At 39.1% G+C, this 20,093-nt stretch overlaps 1 protein-coding gene across 2 annotated transcripts; it reads right to left on the bottom strand.

Moving 5' to 3' along the window:
- Positions 1–468: 468 nt before the first annotated feature.
- On the bottom strand, positions 469–17,162 carry LOC121651543 (N-lysine methyltransferase KMT5A-A-like). 2 transcript variants are annotated; one of them, XM_042003821.1, is made up of 10 exons: positions 15,965–17,162; positions 13,432–13,569; positions 10,224–10,383; positions 9,834–10,026; positions 7,956–8,009; positions 7,735–7,788; positions 7,294–7,347; positions 7,073–7,126; positions 6,887–6,905; positions 469–1,945 (listed from the first exon to the last, which is right to left on the bottom strand). In XM_042003821.1, the coding sequence occupies exons 2-10, from the start codon at positions 13,547–13,549 to the stop codon at positions 1,932–1,934; spliced, it is 720 nt and encodes a 239-aa protein (XP_041859755.1). In that variant the 5' UTR covers positions 13,550–13,569; positions 15,965–17,162; the 3' UTR covers positions 469–1,931. The 2 variants fall into 2 exon arrangements, with proteins under 2 accessions (XP_041859755.1, XP_041859754.1); XM_042003820.1 differs by lacking the exon at positions 469–1,945 and adding an exon at positions 2,778–3,016 and having other exon boundaries at positions 6,852–6,905.
- Between the last annotated feature and the right edge of the window lie 2,931 nt (positions 17,163–20,093).

A 20,093-nucleotide genomic window follows, 5' to 3' on the forward strand; every position in this document is an offset into this window, starting at 1 on the left:
TGTGGAAACAGCTTCTCCTGGCCTGTCCTCCATTGGGTAATGGTGGCATCTACTGCCACCAGCAGCTCATTTTCTGGAGGGAAGTTTGCTTCCCTCTGGATATACATCCCTGAACCTCTCTCCTTCCCCGCTTTCTTTCACACACATAGGATCTCCCAGTGCTAATTACATTTAGTCATCGCAACACAAGAAACACAACACACAAACAATTTTTTGGTGGCATTAGTGCATGGTGGGTGGGGCTACTCATGTGGCCTTGCTCCCAGCACGGCATGGTTACTGCAAATCAATTTTGATTGCAAAAAATCCAAACATCAAATTTTTATTTATAGAGAACTTTTCATGCACAAAGCAACATAAAGTGCTGTACATACAAACAAATTGCTTATTGAAACAAAATTTAAAAAAGTCTTCACTCTCCAAGGTATATGATGAAAAAAATCAAAACACACCTCAGTAGTTCACACACACACATACTCACTTATGCTCAAATTGGGGACGCATGTTTTAATGCCTTCCATTTGGGGACATCAGTTTCTGAGTGGTTTAGACAAATAAAAAAGTATGGAATATATGACCCGGGGTCCCCAGGTTACAAAAATCACCTGGAATTTCATTTACACTCAAGTTTATCACAGAAACTTTTTGCCTTGAAAATGGGGACTGGAATTTATATGTCACTTTTGGGGTCTTCGGCCACACACAGATACACAAACTTATTTAAGTCACCTTTGAGTACCTTGTCTACCTTTGGGGACAAGACTCTTAATATCTGTATCTATTGTAGTTGTGTTGATGGAAATACTGTAAGGAATAAATATATTTGATCTACGGCTGTCAGGTGATTAAAAAAATACTTACAGCTTTTGTAATTGTGAGCATTTTAATGTCATATCTGCTAAAGCAGTTGTAGAGAACACTGGTCCTCCAGGGCCGCAGTCCTTTAGGTTTTTCATACAACCCTGCTCCAACACACTTGACTCTCATCACTTGGATCCAACAGCCTATGAAGTTCTGTACAGTGACTCATTGATGTGAATCAGGTGTGTTGGAGCGGAGAAATGAGGAAACCTTGCAGGATGAGCGTCAAGGTGGGGGGAATCACTGTGCTAAAGGCACCCAAAAAAAGAATTTGAAGTCTACAACATTACAGAAGTGCATGACTAATCAATTGAATACACAAAGATTTGAGATCAAGACCCATTCATTGGGCCAAATTTAAAATACTTGGGCATTGAATTGGCTCTCACAATTAATTGCACTAATTTTTTTAGCACATTAATTTGCAGTGTAATTAATCTAATTAATGCACTAAACTGACAGCCATAATTTGATCTGATATGGATTTTAATGTTCTGGACAGTTTTTGCTGGTTGGTATATAACATGCACAAGAAGTATCTAGACAGACAAAATGGATAAGATTTGAGATGCCATTCAAATTAGGACCCTTTTGAAAAGAATACCAGATTTTTAGTCTGAGGATCAGGACTGAGAAATGGTTGCTTAGTGTCTCTGATATAAAAAAGAAAAGTAGGTCATGTCAAACGTAAATGCACATTGTAACATGTTAGATGCCCACCTTCAACTGATGTCTGGGAATGCCAAAAATTTTCAGCATAAAAGTGCTTCAACATCTTCTAGACCACAGCTGATGGTGAAGTAATCATCACAAACTGCTAAATATGATTTCATATAAAACATCACAAAAGTACAATACTGTCAGCAAGTCTTCCACTGGATGACTTCTGGAATCAATTTCAGTTGCCAGTATTTGTTGATCGACACTGAAAATACTGTTACAAAAAAAAAAAAAAAAAAAAAGTGTAGGATTTTACTGAAAGCTGACTGGTTTTGAACATTACAGAATTATCCTGTGAGCACAAATCTTCTCCAAGGGTATCCAGCATATGCAGAGTTGTACTATCAATTTTAAGAAGTTGCATTATGGGATGTTCAATGACAATGAAAACTAATGCCATGTTTTACATGACCTTAAAGACACCTTGACTCTTAGTAGATAGTATGTGTGGGCATACAGCCCACCTTCATGTTTGGTCTTTCTACATTCTACCCATGTGTCAACCTTTCTCTGCAAACTGAGTTAAGTTTTTGAAAAGGTAAGCGCTAGCATATTCAGTCAATTTTATGACTACATGATGTTAAGTTTTTATTTTAATTCTTAAACGCTTGAAAAGGAGTCTTTTAGATGACACTTATGATTGTTTATTTTGAGTTGCGTCTTAAACCAACAATAACTAAGAGACTGCATTAAGTGTCACAATACAACAAAGACTGGTAAAGAGTTAGTCTGATGCAAAGACGAGATCAATGGTTATACTACGATGTCTAATAGACATAATACAAGTGTGTTTTAGGTTTGTTACAGCAGCGTAGGATACATAAAATTTGCAAAGCATATACTGAGCATTAAAGCAGATTAAACAAATATATAAGAACATGAGCTTTTAATGAAAGTCTTTTACAAAAAAAGCATCTTTTTTTAAAAAAACATGCTTTTTGCTAATCGACAAACCAATTTTTTCCTTTTAGCCAATGTAAGAACAGTGTACAAATGTGTACACGATACATATACATAACGACCATATGTGAACAAGCCAGATATCACACAGGATAACCTTGAAATGTTACTGTACAAGTTCTTTGAACATTACAGCCTCAATTTTAGCTTCTGTTTTGTAAACATAAATATACTAGAACTTTGGCTACTACCTCTTACAAACAGGAATAGCTTCAAATATCAAAAAAAAAACATTGTTCACTGGATCATTAGTCCTTAGCACAAGCCTTTCTCTTCAAGGCAGTGATCCGATTTCTGACGTAATTTTTTACCCCAGTCCAGTTTCGGTCTTTAAGTGCATTGGGTTCTGCGTTGATGCACTCCATGCAATCATTCTTTTGAGGTACCTGACATGTGTGGATGAACCGCATCATGTGTTTTTCCACTGCACGTACCTCACTGTCTTCCCACTTACGTTTTGGGTTACTTCGGTTACCTGGAAAGAGAACAGGTGTCAAGATCTAATTTTAAGAACATTTTCATTGTCTTCTGTCCTTCACATGTCTAGTTTCTGCTCCATGCTGAGATATTCAAATTTCCAGCTACAAGTCTTTGGGGACTTTGATGGCCATATCCATGGCCACAGAGCAGTAAAACAGCAAGCCTGTAACCTCCAGAAAAAACAAGTTTTGGCTCATTATGTCATACTTTGTCTTTTTATTAAACCTTACCTTAATTGAAATGCACAGATTCTTATTAAACCTTACCTTAATTGAAATGCACAGATTCTATTTGTTGGCGTGCACATTTAGGATTAAAGGAATCCTCCACCTTCAAAATGATGTGTCTTCATTTTCTACTCACCCTCACTGATCAACACTCTGGAACACTTTTCTAATATACAACACAGGTGGAGATGCCGGGGTGGTCTCCATCCTCCTCCAACACCGATACAACAGTGTTACATGGAGCCCCAACTAAAAAGGTCCATAAAAGTCCACAAAAACTTGGTAATATTCCTCCATACTGCTCGTCTAATGTAATCCAAGTGTCCTGAGTGGGTAGCGTCCAAAATTTACTCAAAACGACATCATTTAGTATATTTTTATAGCTTAAGCAGCAGCGCATGGCATTTCCTGACGCGCATCCATGACACTATGAAGCCGCGGTAGACCGGAGGAAGCGCATTTCAGGCATTAATAGTCTACTCTGTAGAGCAGGTTCTCGTTTGTCTGCTGCAGCTTCCATAGTGTCATGGACGCACGTCAGGAAATGCCATGTGCTGCTGTTTAGACTTTAAAAATATACTTAATGATGTCTTTTCGAGTAAATGCTGGACGCTACCCACTCAGGACACTTGGATCACATTGGACGAGCAGTATGGAGGAATATTACCAAGTTTTTGTGGACTTTTATGGACTTTTTTGGTTGGGACTCCATGTAACGCTGTTGTGGTGGTGGATAAAAGGCATTTCAAGAATGCAACTGATCAAATTTATCAATGAAAAGCTATTCAATAAAATATCTCAATAACATCTAATATCAATAGAATTCTGGAAAATACCCGTCTTTGTTTGGATGACCTCACGGAGCAATTCTTGAATCTCTCAGAGGCTGATGAGAATGTAGTGGATGCTCTTGCCTTAAAATTGGAACTTAAAAAAATTACTAGGAAAAACAACAATTGCACAATATTTTTATAGCTTAAGAACAAAAGTAATAAACAATATGACTACTGTAACTAAGATGTTAAAGAGACATTAAGTAAGTTTTAATGGAAAAATATATTTACAACAGCCTTTTTATTTGACCCTTTACGACTAAAACATGGTTTGAGGAGCAGACTGACACCTCAGCAGTTCAGCACCGATGCATCTATAAGCCTGTAGCTTATTTTACATTAAGTACCCTGGGTCGTAAATTCCCGCGCTGTCTTCGCGGATGTGACGAAAAGCGGGGTGCTAGTGGAGCAGCTAAATGATAACTGGATGATTTAGATTCCAGGTTTGTGTGGTTTTGTGTCATTCAAACATCAGGAAACATCACAGCTAAAGACGGCGTTCGAGACTCAACACACAGCTGAGCAAGGAGGAAAAAACCAGAAACCAAACTTACAGAGGCAGACACATGCTGCATTTGAGTGATCTGGGAAATATTAGTTTCTAACACAGGAACGGCTAAAGCAATACAAGTGAATTCATGTTAAATTGTTTCAATCAGCTCAGCTAGAGCAGGAGGTAGTTAGCAAACAATTGCAAGCATTACATTCGAGATGGATTTTGTGGATACTTATGAGTAGGGATGTGCCGGTATAAGGTTTCAAGGATACTGTGGTATGAAATACCCACAATATTGATACCATTATATTCATTTTACCGTCATACCGTGATACTCTGTATGAACTGTGTTATGTCATCTAAAATGCAGGGACACACCCCTGTGGTGTGTGAGTATGACAACTTACTGCAAAGAAATGACTGGAATGAGTGTTAACATGATCATTTCTCCCTGTTGAGCTGATTTGATCAATTTTAACACTGATCTCAGTCGGATTAAAAGTTCTTACCAAATCATTTTTCTGATCAGCTGACATGTTTACATCACACGTTTGTGCTGATTGGTGTTCGATCAGATCTAAACTGCTCCACATAAACAGCCATGTTAACCTGTTACTTCTTGTCACAAATATTTCATATAATGCTCCAATAAAAAGGCATCGTTTAACCAAAATAAGTTGTTTTTTTACACCCAGATACTTGAAAATCAATATTTAAGAGTGCAGTCATGATACCATGGTATACCGTGAAACAGTGATATTTTTGGTCAAGGTTATCATACCGTCAGAATTTGATACCGGCACACGCCTACTTAAGAATCTGCTGCTGGTCGCTTCTATGTTCTAAAGTGGGATTATAGGAGCATGTGTTATAAGAACGAGCAGAAGAGAGAGCTGCAGTTCTGTGTTTTGGCCACAGGTCTCAGTACCATTAGAACAACTTACATAATGCCTCTTTAAGTAATACTGACAGGAAAAGTACTCTGGAAAGGACAGCATGTGTGCTGTAGTGGGAAATGTCCTTTGTTCCTTCCCCAAGAGTAGACAAAATTCTCAGGCCTTGATAATGTTTCCCAAAAAATATCAAATTAGTACAGGTAAATAGCAAATTTTTCATATACTATTTTACACCAGAATTTAAGCGGCTCATTTCAGTATGTGGAAAGACACAGACTTAACACTTCATTCTGTTTTATTGTTAATATGTAGTGCATTATAGTTGACAATGGTTAGCCTAAACACTGTATCCTAGTCATCATTCAAGTTTTTGGGTCACAACCCCCCAAGATCACAAATGTTGGTTTTAGTGTTTTGGTTTTTTTTTTTGTCAAAAAACTTGTGTGCCGAGATTTGTGTCTAAAGAAAAAAGCAATTTAGTTCATTCACATTATACAATTTGATATGGCATTTTCAAAGACCATCACTTCTCCCTCTATGGCAACACAAAAAAAAGACTAGAGCCAAACAAAGAACATTTCAATGACCCCTTTTCAAGAGCCCTAAAGAGTAAACTTTTAAACATACCTGATCATCATCATGTTGGGAATGCACTTCCAAATTGTCCACTGGGGAATTTAGCTGTGGTGGAGGTGAAAAGCAAGTTAGCTTAGTGAGAAAAAAAACATCCTGAAATTACTCATTACCATGAAACTTTCTCAAAGTTACTAATGACAGCGCAGCAAGAACGGAATATGTAAACTATTAGGAGCCACATTTTAGGAAGAGGATCAACGCCAAATCTTCTCCAGGTAGGTGAAAAAAATTCCATTAAAAATAAAAACTGAATCCCTTTGTTATTAATAGTGTACACTGATAGGTTTACCCTTGTGCATGTGTTATTAATGCATAGTGAATTAAGTTGCGTTTAAAGCATTTCTCATGATGCTGTCGCAATTTACTAATTCGTGACTGGAAGCGCTAGAACAGATACATAGAAAAGGTATTTTAGATTTGGTGGAATTACACATTTATTAATTCAGAAAATAAAAATTAATGGCTTTTATTTATAGATAAATTCCTTTTTATTACAATGCTGCTAATGTTAAATTCATTGGGATTCAAAACAACACGATAGCTAAATATTTTTTGAAAAGACTGCTTTTACAGAATCAATACATAAATGATGGCTGAATTTAACAAAATAAAACATCTAATATTTAACCTTAGTCAGAATGTAGGCCATTAATATGACAGTCACAACTTACTTTTGGGGACGTTTTACACCTTTACACACATTAAAATGAAACCAGATTGGGGACATGTGGACTAAACCTACCTGAGATCTGGTGGTATCATCATCAGACTCCTGATGGACTTCAGGATGGGATTTCTGATGGAAATATAGAAACAATAACACAATAAAACATCTAATTAATGTTTAACCTTAGTCAGAATGTAGGCCATTAATATGACAGTCAGAACTTACTTTTGGGGACGTTTTACACCTTTACACACATTAAAATAAAACCAGATTGGGGACATGTGGACTAAACCTACCTGAGATCTGGTGGTATCATCATCAGACTCCTGATGGACTTCAGGATGGGATTTCTGATGGAAATATAGAAACGATAACACAATAAAACATCTAATTAATGTTTAACCTTAGTCAGAATGTAGGACATTAATATGACAGTCACGACTTACTTTTGGGGACGTTTTACACCTTTACACACATTAAAATGAAACCAGATTGGGGACATGTGGACTAAACCTACCTGAGATCTGGTGGTATCATCATCAGACTCCTGATGGACTTCAGGATGGGATTTCTGATGGATATATAGAAACAAAAACACAATAAAACATCTAATTAATGTTTAACCTTAGTCAGAATGTAGGACATTAATATGACAGTCACGACTTACTTTTGGGGACGTTTTACACCTTTACACACATTAAAATGAAACCAGATTGGGGACATGTGGACTAAACCTACCTGAGATCTGGTGGTATCATCATCAGACTCCTGATGGATTCAGGATGTGATTTCTGATGGAAATATAGAAACAAAAACACAATAAAACATCGAATTAATGTTTAACCTTAGTCAGAATGTAGGACATTAATATGACAGTCACAACTTACCTTTGGGGACGTTTTACACCTTTACACACATTAAAATGAAACCAGATTGGGGACATGTGGACTAAACCTACCTGAGATCTGGTGGTATCATCATCAGACTCCTGATGGACTTCAGGATGGGATTTCTGATGGAAATATAGAAACAAAAACACAATAAAACATCTAATTAATGTTCAACCTTAGTCAGAATGTAGGCCATTAATATGACAGTCACGACTTACTTTTGGGGACGTTTTACACCTTTACACACATTAAAATGAAACCAGATTGGGGACATGTGGACTAAACCTACCTGAGATCTGGTGGTATCATCATCAGACTCCTGATGGACTTCAGGATGGGATTTCTGATGGAAATATAGAAACAAAAACACAATAAAACATCTAATGTTCAACAGTCACGTTGTGACAGTCACGACATTTTTTCATTTTTACAAAAAAGTTTAACAGGTTAAATATAAACTGTTGATTTTCAGGTACAGGTCTTTAGGTAACACTTCTTTATCCTTATGTAGTAAAACTATATTAAGAGGCAGCGTGCTACCAAGTGCGGATTTGTTGGCAGCAAATGTTACAGCGGCACGTCAAGTGCTGTCCCAATTCACAATGCCTCCGAAGTTGCCTCCCATCCACCCTTCAAACCTGCACTTTGTTTTTCCTGAAACCAAGGATACTGGCGGTGTGTCCTTCGCAGCCTCCTCTGTCCCAGAATTCATTCACACAGGATGGCAGGAAATAAGCAGCAGAGTAACGAGTGGAATATTTTGAATACATACCTAATTTGATCATTATCTTGGCAAAATGTTTCATCCACAAATGAATGAAATGAATGAATGAAAAATACTTTATTAATCCCAAAGGGAAATTCAATATTGTAGTAGTAGTAATTTTTTTTTTTTTTTTTTTTTTAGTAAAGTAAAACAATCACATTAATTAATTAAGGGCTTTGTTCTTCAGCCTGATAGCTGCTGGAAGGAAGGATCTTCTGTATCTCTCTGTCTTGCATCGGACTTGAACAAGCCTCCCACTGAACACACTCTGTTGTTTCGTCACGGCGTTGTGTAGAGGGTGTGAAGGATCTTCCATTATCTTCGTCAGCTTGTACAGAATTCTTTTTTTGATGATCAACTCCAGTGGCTCCAGAGTTACTCCAAGCACAGAACCGGCTTTCTTGATCAGTTTGTTAATTCTTTTCAAGTCTCTGGTTCTGATGCCGCTGCCCCAGCAGATTGCTGCAAAGCTGATTGCACTTTCAACAACAGACCTGTAGAACATTTGCAACATTTTGGTGCAGACGTTAAAAGATCTCAGCTTCCTTAAGAAGTAGAGTCTGCTCTATGATCTGGCTAAAAAGAATTCCCTCCTTTTATATCTTTAAATCTACTGATCTTAAAAACTACTTGAATACTATTGAAAATTTGAATAATGAAAAATAATACAGTTAAGTTAACCAAAACGATTAAAATATATCACCACTTTTAAGTTTAATACATCGCAGACCTCTGAAAGTTATATTTTTTATTTTTCTTATTTCCTTGTTTATTTATGTCTTTATTGTATTTAAAAATGTTTTCCACTGTAAGTTTAAAAAATATGAAGCTATTTTGATCTGATATTACTACTATATGTATGTACACTGATATTTGTTCATTCAATAAAGAAAAAAAAGTGGAATATTTGGACATATTTATGGATTTTAAGTGTTTAATGAAACTGTTACCAGTTAGAAACAACAGATGGTCTCTGAAAAAAATGAAAAAAATATGTGGCCAAGTTTGAAATGAGAGTTTTTGCCTTTGAAAATGAACTTGTTTAAAATTATTCAGTTCAGGAGTGAGAGAACTGACTCGGTCTGTATTGACGACGGTTATTGTGTTAATGTTTAATGTGATGACAGATAATTTTATTTTCTAAAAAAAGGAGGGAAATGATGGCACCATTTAATTTTTACAATTATCTGCAGCTCACAGGACAGTTGTTTATCCTGCAGTTGCTAGGCAATGGGACCAGTGCACTATGGGAAATTCTGAAGGCTAGACTGTCCCATTTCACAACAGTTTCAGCTGCTTCGTAGTTGCAGACAGAGAAGAACACTCTGATCCAACGTAGTCAGCGCACTTGGTGGCATGCTGCCCCGTAAATGGGACACACCTTATGAGAATCTAGGTTACCTTCTTGCGCCAGGGCCAGGCTGCATCCCCATAATTGTAAGTTATTTCTTCTCCAGTTACAATGTCTCTTATTGCAAAGAGGCAAAGATGTGGAATTCCTCCAACTTCGATAGTCTTCATTTTGCAGTTAGGATTTTTATGGTCATCGTTTGCTAGTCTCCCTAATGACTTGTCTTCAACAGATGCATCAAGACTTCATGAGAAAATGAGACATTAGTCACATGATCTTAATGCTGTGTTGAGCATTATACAATGTTATTAAATGAAACTACATTAATCAAACTGACATAGACCAAGACATTACTGTTATAGTCAGTGATTTTTTTTCCAAAGACACATTGTGATGTGATAAAATCTAAATTTCAAAACATACAGTACATCATGACTTACCACCAGCAGTTCCCTTTCCACTGGAAATCAAACAAGAACACTTCCTCCACATCACTGTCCTTCTTTGTATGAAGGCAAGGTTCTTGTTGAAGTAGTTTTCCCCGATATTCCAGCACAAAATCTCCTTTATAGAAGATCTCTGTGGCAAACACCCCACGACCTTCAAAAGGAGATAAGACAAACTACCTGAAACAACTTATTCATTGAAGTAGCTGAAGGCACACTTTTTGTAAAATATAAAAGCTAGAGCTTATCTCCATTAATGTCAAACTTGTTTAAGACCCATGTTAAAGTGCAAATTACAGGTTTTTTGTAAAAGGGTACTTGATATTTTGTGAAAATGTGTTTGACAAGAAAGTGATTTAGTGTCCTATGGGACAGATACAAAAATTCTAAATAAACTCTCCACTTCCTGAACAACACTCTTTAACCAGTACATCATAATCTAGTGGAGTAGTCTCTGTGTCAGTGTTCTGTGCAGAAATGGTTGATATATATCCAATATTAAGCCTCAACGGGGAGAACAAACTCAAGCAGAAAAGCACAGAAAATTCACAATACAGATAATCTTGCTTTCGTTTTTAAGTAGTTATAAATTAGTTGTGGGTTATTATGACATTGCATTTCTGCCCATAGAGCCCAATAATTGTTTCATCCTAGTGATGCAAACATCCACATCCAGCAAATAAAAGTTGGTTGACAAAACAGTAAACAAGATAAACATTGGTGTAAAAAAAATCCGGAGAGCAGAAAATAAGAAAACCTAATAATGAAATTAGAGAAGGAGAGACATAAAAAGATGGGGCTATCTAACAAAAAATTGGGCACAACAGATTGAGAATGGTTGGTATAGAATACCGTGTACTGTGCTGACTGAAGGATGCATGGCAGTGAAAAGATGTGAGGAGTTGTGGGTCTCTTTTGTGGTCAAAGCAGAATATTTTAGAGTTGAAAAAATGAGAACGGACCATCAAATTAACCATTAATTATTACTTTTATTGTAACTTTTGTGATTAGACGTGGGCTTACATGTAGGTGAATGACACCTCTGTGGTGGTCTGTGGGGGTCTGTATGACTTTCACCGGCACTAACAACTTTGAGGAGGGTGGTAGGAACCCTGCCACTCAGAACTACTACAAATGTGCTTCACTGCTTTACGGCATACGTCACTTCCATTTCCCCATTCCTTATAAAGACGGAAGATGACATTGCTGATGAACAACTACTGCTAACATGGCAGAAGCCTCAAAACAACAGAAGAAACTAAAAGTTTAGTCTGAGGAGAAAAGTTTCCTCATGGGAAATGTAGTCTTCCTTCAGGTAAAACACTTTAGCTTTTGCCCACTGGCGCCGCTACAATCCACCAGAACTGGAAGTTCTTTACTACTGATTTAAATGAGCAAACATTACCTACAACAACACAAGAGTCATTGACTAGGTTTACATGCCATCCAAATTCAAGTTAAGGTCAATATTCGGGTTTCTGAAATTTTAGGAATGACCCGTTTACATGATGCGTGACAGAGTTCATTGGAATATCCCGACCCAAACCGTAACGAATGTCAAGGATAATGAACTATCCTGAGCTGCTAGCGGTCTCCTTTGCTTGGGCTTCGGTGCTGGTTCTGACCCACAAGCAGTTTGTGACACTATTGTGGGTCATGGTCCTCATGAGAGAACGTGTAGTGGAAACGAAGACTAAGCTGAGCCACACACATCCACGCTTCCTGTTTCAACCCCCCAGACACTGATGAAGGTGCACCGTCAGGACAGTGAGAACGTGTTGTAATGATGCGTTCACTGACGCCAGGACAGTGAGAACAGGTTGTAATGATGCGTTCACTGACGCCAGGACAGTGAGAACAGGTTGTAATGATGCGTTCACTGACATCAGGACAGTGAGAACAGGTTGTAATGATGCGTTCACTGACATCAGGACGGTGAGAACGGGTTGTAATGATGCGTTTACTGACGCTGACCGGCATGACAATTTTTCACTACGCCAGCACTCCTTTACCAAACTTTTCCAGATGAGGGAAAGAGTGGTGGAGTCCTTCAAAGTAACTGCTCGCATACCAGAGCCTCTATGGATGCGTGTTGCTATGGTAACATAGCAAGCTTTGCAGAGTACAGTGTGATGAGTGCTGATACAAGCGGTCCCTGTAGAAAACTCTAAAAACCAGATAGAACATGCGCAGAACGCAGTTTAATATTCTATTTTAATAAACAGGTCTGTTAGACAATTTAAGAAATGCATCTTTTTTTGTTTGAATGGAGCTGTCTTTGCTGCTTTCACAGTCAGGGACACCCTTTTTGTGTGTAATGACATGAAAAAATAAACTTTTGTAGAACTAAAACTTTATTTGCTGTGATACATAAACCAGAGCTACCTAAATATATTTTTTTTTATTCACTATATCTGGAACAAACCGTAGCTTATGACAATTATAGAATATTAAAATATGAAGTTATCGGTATCAGCCATGAAAGGCAAAAAAATCATTGGTTATCCGTATTGGTTGAAATTTTCATATTGTGCATCACTGGAAGTTGTTTTTCTATATTTAATGAAATCTCATTTTCATGCAGATATTTTTCAGCTCTGTTACTAGGTACTGCTGTAAATAAATATTAAAAGGTAGAGTCCGGAGCTATTCCTCGTTTCTGTCTGTAAACACTATCCAAACTGAGCGTCCCTCCTCTCGGCTAATCAGCTTTGTTTTCTTCGCTGCGTCCACGTGGGGTCTGTTCCAGTCATCGTTCAGCGCAGCGCTCTGAAGCGCCGTAACTGGCTGGAGATGAAAATGTAAATATCCGCCCAGAACCGTCCCGAAGAGAGAAAACAGAGGGAAAAGATGAAATACAGCCCGGGGAGAGACGGAACTGCGAACCAAGTCACCGCCACATGAGAGTAGAAGCCCAAAGGTGCCGATTAAGACGGATTTCACTTCCTCAAGCCGAGCGTTTATTTCTATGGGGAAAGCTCCGGACTCTACCTTTAAAAAGCAGTGTTTGATAGTTTTTTCTTCTTTTTTTTAACAAATAAACTTCAGCACACAAGTCAGCTTTATCATATCCAACAATTTCCCAACAACAAAACTGAGGTGAGTAAAAATCCTGAGTTGCCAGTAACTGGAAAACCACTAGCCACAGTGGCTGGTGAGTAAAGGAGTTCATGCATAGAAACCCAAAAATGAAAGAACCAACCTTTGTATGGGTTGATGAACTGCTCAATGATGCCTGCCTTGTCAGCCTGAAGTTTAATGTGTTTTTCAGCATCATGTTGGGGATTGACCCTTCTCCTCCTCAACGGTCTCTCCATCATAATGAGCTTTTAAAGTTGCCCTGTTAAAAAGTATACATGTTAGAACGCCAGCCAGACATTTAAGATATTCTCTACAATGACCTGAACAAACTAAAATATCTAGAATCAAATGAATATTAGCGTCACTACAATCAGTAAAGCATATCCAGAAAAAACATGCAAACCATAATTTATCAACACAAGACAGAACATTTCATTAATTTACATTCAATTCTGGTTCACATTTTTCTCTCCCTCTTAATTCTGTGCCTTATTTTTCCCAGGCGTTTAATCTTCTGAGTGTACACAGTTCAAACAGTTGATAAAGAAAATACATTTTTCTTAAAGATATCATTTTAGTTAAAGAGCCTTTCTAAACAGCTGCTAGTGAAGAGAGCAGGGATACCAGGCAGGCCTGCAGCAGAGAGCTGCACACCGGGATTCTTGGTGGACAACAACCACCTTTGACGTTTGGAGCAGCTGTAGTCTCGATAACAAATGAGCTCAGCGACAGAACTACCTCACAGGCTACGACAGAACTATACCACTCTTTAAATAAAAAAAAAGTTATCTGCTGCGAGCTCTCCTACAGTAGTTCTTATCATCGCAGGTGTAACTTGGATCTCCACAGCTCCAACACCACGGCGTTTACTGCAGCGCACATTTTCTGACTAAACTCCTGAGCCTTACTACATGGCCAGCAATTTTTAAATTGGACAAGTTTGTGGTGTAATTTGGTCAGCTGTTGCTGATTTTCGAGGGGAACGTGAGCCGGCTGCAGGTGATGTCACACAGATGTACGCTGCAAAGCTTAGTTCTGTGCTGCGTTGTAAACTACAATGCATAAACAAAAAAAGCTCTGTGCTGCTTTTCTTCTTCATTTTGCTCAGACACCACATTAAACGCTTAATTAAGTAGGGAAACCAGAATATTCTGCCTCATTTGAATTAACATTTTACAGCTAATTCCGTTTTTCTCTTCTCATTCCCATATGGTAAAAATCACTGGGCCTTACTACCTACTACCTGCAAATCTTGCATCTGTCTTCAACCACTTCTAGAAGCTGGGACGCAATTAATTGTTTAATACTATTCATGCCCTGACTAATTAGCAAAAACTAATTTTCTAACTGATTTTAACAACATAACTAGGTAGCTATTAGGGGTGTAACGGTTCACAAAAGTCACGGTTCGGTACGTACCTCGGTATGAGGGTCACGGTTCAGTACGGGTTCGGTACAATAGAAAAAATATATTTTAAACAAATCACATGTTTAACAACTAGCTTTTCGGTTATTTTTTGAACAGACACGAATTGAGTCCAAAGTAAAAGCCATCTCCTTTTATAAAAGTAAAAACTAAATTTAATAAAAAAAAATAATAATAAATGCATTAGGAGAGCTATCATCCTTCAAAAATAGATGGAGCTAGTCAGGTTGCAGTTTTGTAACAAACATTTTCAATGTTGCATTACAAAATGTAAACTATACTGGCACAATTCAAACAAAAAAAATAAAACACAACTGATAAGCATCAGAAAAAATCTGATAAAAAACTGATAGCAGGAGCTGCAGCTGGCTGAAAACAAGTGATGACAGCTTACTGAAATCAGCTCTGATAAACAAAAACTCGCTGTGTTTTAATTAATGAAGAACACAACAAGAGCAGGAAACTTCTATGTTGTGTTTGTGATTATTTATGCTCATAGTATTTATTTATTATTATTATATTTCTTGTCAGATTATGAGGAGGAGAGGAGGCTGGCGGACCACCGGGATACGTAGCAACGTTAGCTAGCTTAGTGACCGGGATCGTTCTTTAGCAAACAACTCTCTTTAAAGTTGTCGGCATGGGATGGAGCTCGTAGCGGACTTACCGAAGGCAGACGGAGGCTCTGCTAGTGAAACCGATCGCCTGTAGTTTGTATCCTGGAGCGATATGCGGGCACCAGTCCTCCCCAACAGATCATCAAACTGGGATCAGGTGAACCTGAAGCATCCCTGGAAGCGCCGGTCATCCAGCCGCAACTCCTGGATTAGTATGAAATTCACCGAGCTCCGAGCGCCTCTGGAGGAAGATCCGGTGGACCCAAACACGCCTACGTCTGCGGTTTAACAACTGCCAAAGCAGGTACAACACCGCAACTCTCTGGTAGTTCTCATTACTTGTCGCCGCCGTGGCTGCTATGTTGGTGACGTGTGAACAGTTGTTTGACTTGCGTTGTTGGGTCTGCCTGTACAGAACCTTGAGGCCCGTACCGTGACGGCACGGGACAAATACATGTACCGTTACACCCCTAGTAGCTATTGGTAGCTTGCGTTGTCAATTAAAATATGTTTTAACTGCAAACATCCGATAAAGAAGCTGTTCCTGAGCAAAACACAACCGCTGATACAAACACCTGAAAGATAAATAATTAGCAATCAGCTTTTCCTACCTTAGAAGTTGCTCCATGTGCAGCGTGCAGAGCCTTGAGCTTGATTGAGGTCTGGCGCAGGTGACTTGAGACTCCGCCCCTCCCGGCTCGTAGTGATGGGGGGGATTTAAACTCCAATCAGGCGAAAGAGTTCCACTGAAACCAAGCTTTATTTTCGTTGCCTGATTTTTAATTCATTCTGCATATTTTGAGGTTAGATTTGGGTAAGAATAAGTTGTTAATATAATTTTTAAATGCCTAATTACTGCATTGCCCATAATGTTAGTGTGGCACACTCAGAAGTCAGCTGTCCACTTCAGTGTCTGAGACTGGAGTCAGAAATGCCAGGTCCATAAGTCTTCTCAGGCCCAGCGGAGCCTCTTTTTGACCCATGGACTTGAAATTCACCACAGTAGTACATGAACATCCCCTAATGCCCCCTGTGAATTTCATGCCCCTCATTCAAAGTGTTCATGAGATGTAGAATGTAGAGCAAAGGTCAGTCTCGTTAAGGCTTTCAGCTCTTCTCCCCTGCTCTCTTTAAGGACTGCTTTTTTGGTCTCATGCAACCTTCTTTTGACCAAGACTCCCAAAATTTGACACTGTGGTCATTCAATGTTGACTGTAGCAATAGCAATGCAGCAGTATCCATAACACACAAAATTTGGTCAAATTTTGGTCTAGCTCGTCAAAAAGCACCCCTTTAGTTTAAATTACTTATTGGGTTTTCCCCATTTTTCAGGACATCTTTTGAGCTAGCCACTTGAAATTATACACACTGATTTAAGGTATTTGAACCTCATTAAAGAAATAAAATAAAATAAAATAAAAGGCAGTTTGACGAAGTTTTGGAGCATCTAAGCATCTTAGCTGGTCTTGGCTGGTCATCTGGCCATCTAAAACCATCTAAGACAATCTTAAACCATCTACCAGCCAGGTTTACCAGCTAAAACCATCTGGACATACCAGCAAAGTTTTGGAGCATCTAAACCAGCTTAGACCAGCTTGCTGGTCAAGCTGGTTTTAGCTGGTCTTGGCTGCTCAGCTGGCCAGCTAAAACCATCGACCACTATCATAACAGCTAAGACCATCTCTCTATCATAGTCTATCAACTATCATCCATCCTGTTCAACTAGTCAAGACCATCTAAGACCAACCATCTAAATGCCCCCTGTGAATTTCATGCCCCTCATTCAAAGCGTTCATGAGATGTAGAATGTAGAGCTTCTTTTGACCAAGACTCCCAAAATTTGACACTGTAGTCATTCAATGTTGACTGTAGCAATAGCAATGCAGCAGTATCCATAACACAGAAAATTTGGTCAAATTTTGGTCTAGCTCGTCAAAAAGCACCCCTTTAGTTTGAATTACTTATTGGTATTTCTTTTTCCATTTTTCAGGCCATCTTTTGAGCTAGCCACTTGAAATTATACACACTGATTTAGTGTATTTGAACCTCATTAAAGAAATAAAATAAAATAAAATAAAAGGCAGTTTGACCAAGTTTTGGAGCATCTAAGCATCTTAGCTGGTCTTAGCTGGTCTTGGCATTTGACAAATACTTTGTAGAGTTTGTTTGGGGGATTGAGGTAAAAACGTTGGTGCCCTAGTAGATCTAGAACAAGTATGTCGTTTTAGAATGGCAGGCCGCCAACGACCAGTGCTGCACCATCTCTGAGACCTCACCCACTGGATAGATATAGTCCAAACTGGTCCAAAATTGACACAGAGGCTTCTGCTGGGGAGGTGGACGAGTTTGTTATCTTTGAATTTTCCCAGCATTTTTGGTTAGCTTTGTAGCTTTAGCATAGAGCTAAGATGGAAAAAAAGAATTGTTTGCCATGTCTCAACATTAAACGTGTGGAGGTATCCATGAAAGTGTTTACTTCTTGAACCACTTTGATTTCTGAATGCCTATCAAACAGAGTTTGTGAGACAGAAAGGTTGTGTGTGAGATGGTGGTCAGCAGCACCCAAAGTGAATCTACTCTCACCATTTCTCTTTACACTTCACGCCTCTGACTTCCAGTACAACTCAGATTCTCTCTTTGCGGAATTACTCTGATGACTGCTTCTTTTCCATCCCTGATCCACCCCACAATTGCAGTATAGAATACTGGTCAGTTAGTTGGTGACTCCTTCTAAAGGGTTAACTGTATCTTTGTCTTGCAGTGGAGTAGACAAAGGTTACTGAACAAGCTATGTTGTTTTTTTACAGTATTGTGGAGAGGATGTCAAGAATCCTCCATTTTTTTCATCAGCTTGTGGAGCATATTTCTGAAAAATCAGTTCCAGCAGCTCCAGAGTTACACCCAGCACAGAACCAGCTTGGATATACTTGTTCAGTCTCTTCAAGACTGGTTCTGTTGCTGCTGCCCCACCAGTTGATGCAAAGCTGATTCACAATGAATTTTAAGAAAATATGCAATACTTTGGTGCAGGCATTGAATAATCTTAGTTACCCTAAGAAGTAGGGTAGCTGCTCTCACTGAACAGCACTGACTGTGGCTAATTAGCTAGCCACAGTCAGTGCTAGTTTAATAAACTAAACTGTTTTTATATGCTGTTAATATGTTAAAGTTAATATGTATTAACTTAAACTGTCTTCTCTGTCAATATCAATAACATTTCTTGTGTCAGTGAAGGAATGGTGCTTTTTAAGTATACTGATGACATGGTTTTGATGGCTCTAGTGACAATCACAAACACTGTGTCTGACTACCATCAGATTAAGACACTGGTTGGCACATTACATGAAAGCTCCCACAAGAACCAAGGTGCTTTGCTGTGGGTACAGCAACTGTGGATTCACAGCAATCCCCACTTTTCAAACTCCTACCATAAATGGTAGGAGTTTGGGAAGCAGGTGGTGTCCTTCAAAACATAGGGACTGAAATCGACACAAGCCTTAGCTTCAACACACAAAATTGCACTCCTTTATCAAGCGATTATACAACAGAAAGCTTTACATACAACCATTTCCACGCAAGTTTTGTCATTTATCAATTTGGATTTGAGCTTACAGTAGGATCCAAACAAATCTCCCATCAGCTCTGAGCTTGTGTAAGCAAATTTGAGCAATGCGCTCTATGCGAGGCATCATGTTTCTCATTCATCCGCACCTGTGAAATTTTCACCTAAACTTTGGCTTGTTGGAGCCCTGGGCTCCCTCGTGCAGGAGTTGGCTCAGCTCTCAAGCAGTCCAATGGCTGTTTTAGTTCACATCCAATCAATGCAGGTGACACTCCAGTGGTGGAATGTTTGGATACCTTAATGGTCAGGAGAGTTTGGTTGAGAGCATCGCTGAACATCTTCCCTTCCTCCAGACAGGCTCGGACACCATTTTTGATACCCTCCTTTGAGAGCCTGAAGCCCAGGAACTCCACTTCCTCAAACACACTTTTCAGCATTCAATGTGACCCCATGCTGTTCGAAATGCTGAAAGACTTGCACCAGGCGAGCGAGATGAAGTGTGGTGGAGGGACTTTTATCAGAGCTGAACTTCATGACAGTAGTTGGTGATTGGAAAACAGTTGGAAATGGCCCTAATGGAGGCGCACAAGTTCAACTGCACAGTGCACAACCCAGTGATGTCATAACAACTGTCAGTTCATCATACACAGCCTGGATAGCCCAGAGACGGGGTGAGTGACAGCTTGGATGTACAGAGAGTGAACAGAGAGGGAAAGTGGGGCCAAGAGAGGGAGCAACTGTGGCTCTTCTAAACATGCAGCTGGAAAACAATCATGCCCTGCTCAGGGAAAATGTTGTTGCAACTGAAATAAGTTGAACCATTTTGCATGCTGCTATCGCTCCTCCCCTATGCTGCTGTCCCAATAAACACTGTTCAGACCTCACAGCCTGCGTTCAAACTTTGCACATGCCGTGTGGGCACGGCTCTGATCCAGCTCCTCGTGGACACAGGGGCCAAGGTGTCAATGTTTAACAAATGCACATGTGACGGCTTCTTCAGTCAGGTACCTCTGGAAGGAGCAGTGAAACCCTTGTTGGGTTACAGCTATTCCCCCATCTCCACTCTGGGCATGGCCTGCCTTACTGTCAGATATGAACAACAATGTGCGCCTAACACCAAGTTCTGCATCACCCAGAGGGGAGTGAACATTATGGGTGTAGATTTGTTCCTTGCCCTG

Source organism: Melanotaenia boesemani, chromosome 13 (assembly GCF_017639745.1).
Source record: "Melanotaenia boesemani isolate fMelBoe1 chromosome 13, fMelBoe1.pri, whole genome shotgun sequence".
NCBI lineage: Eukaryota > Metazoa > Chordata > Actinopteri > Atheriniformes > Melanotaeniidae > Melanotaenia > Melanotaenia boesemani.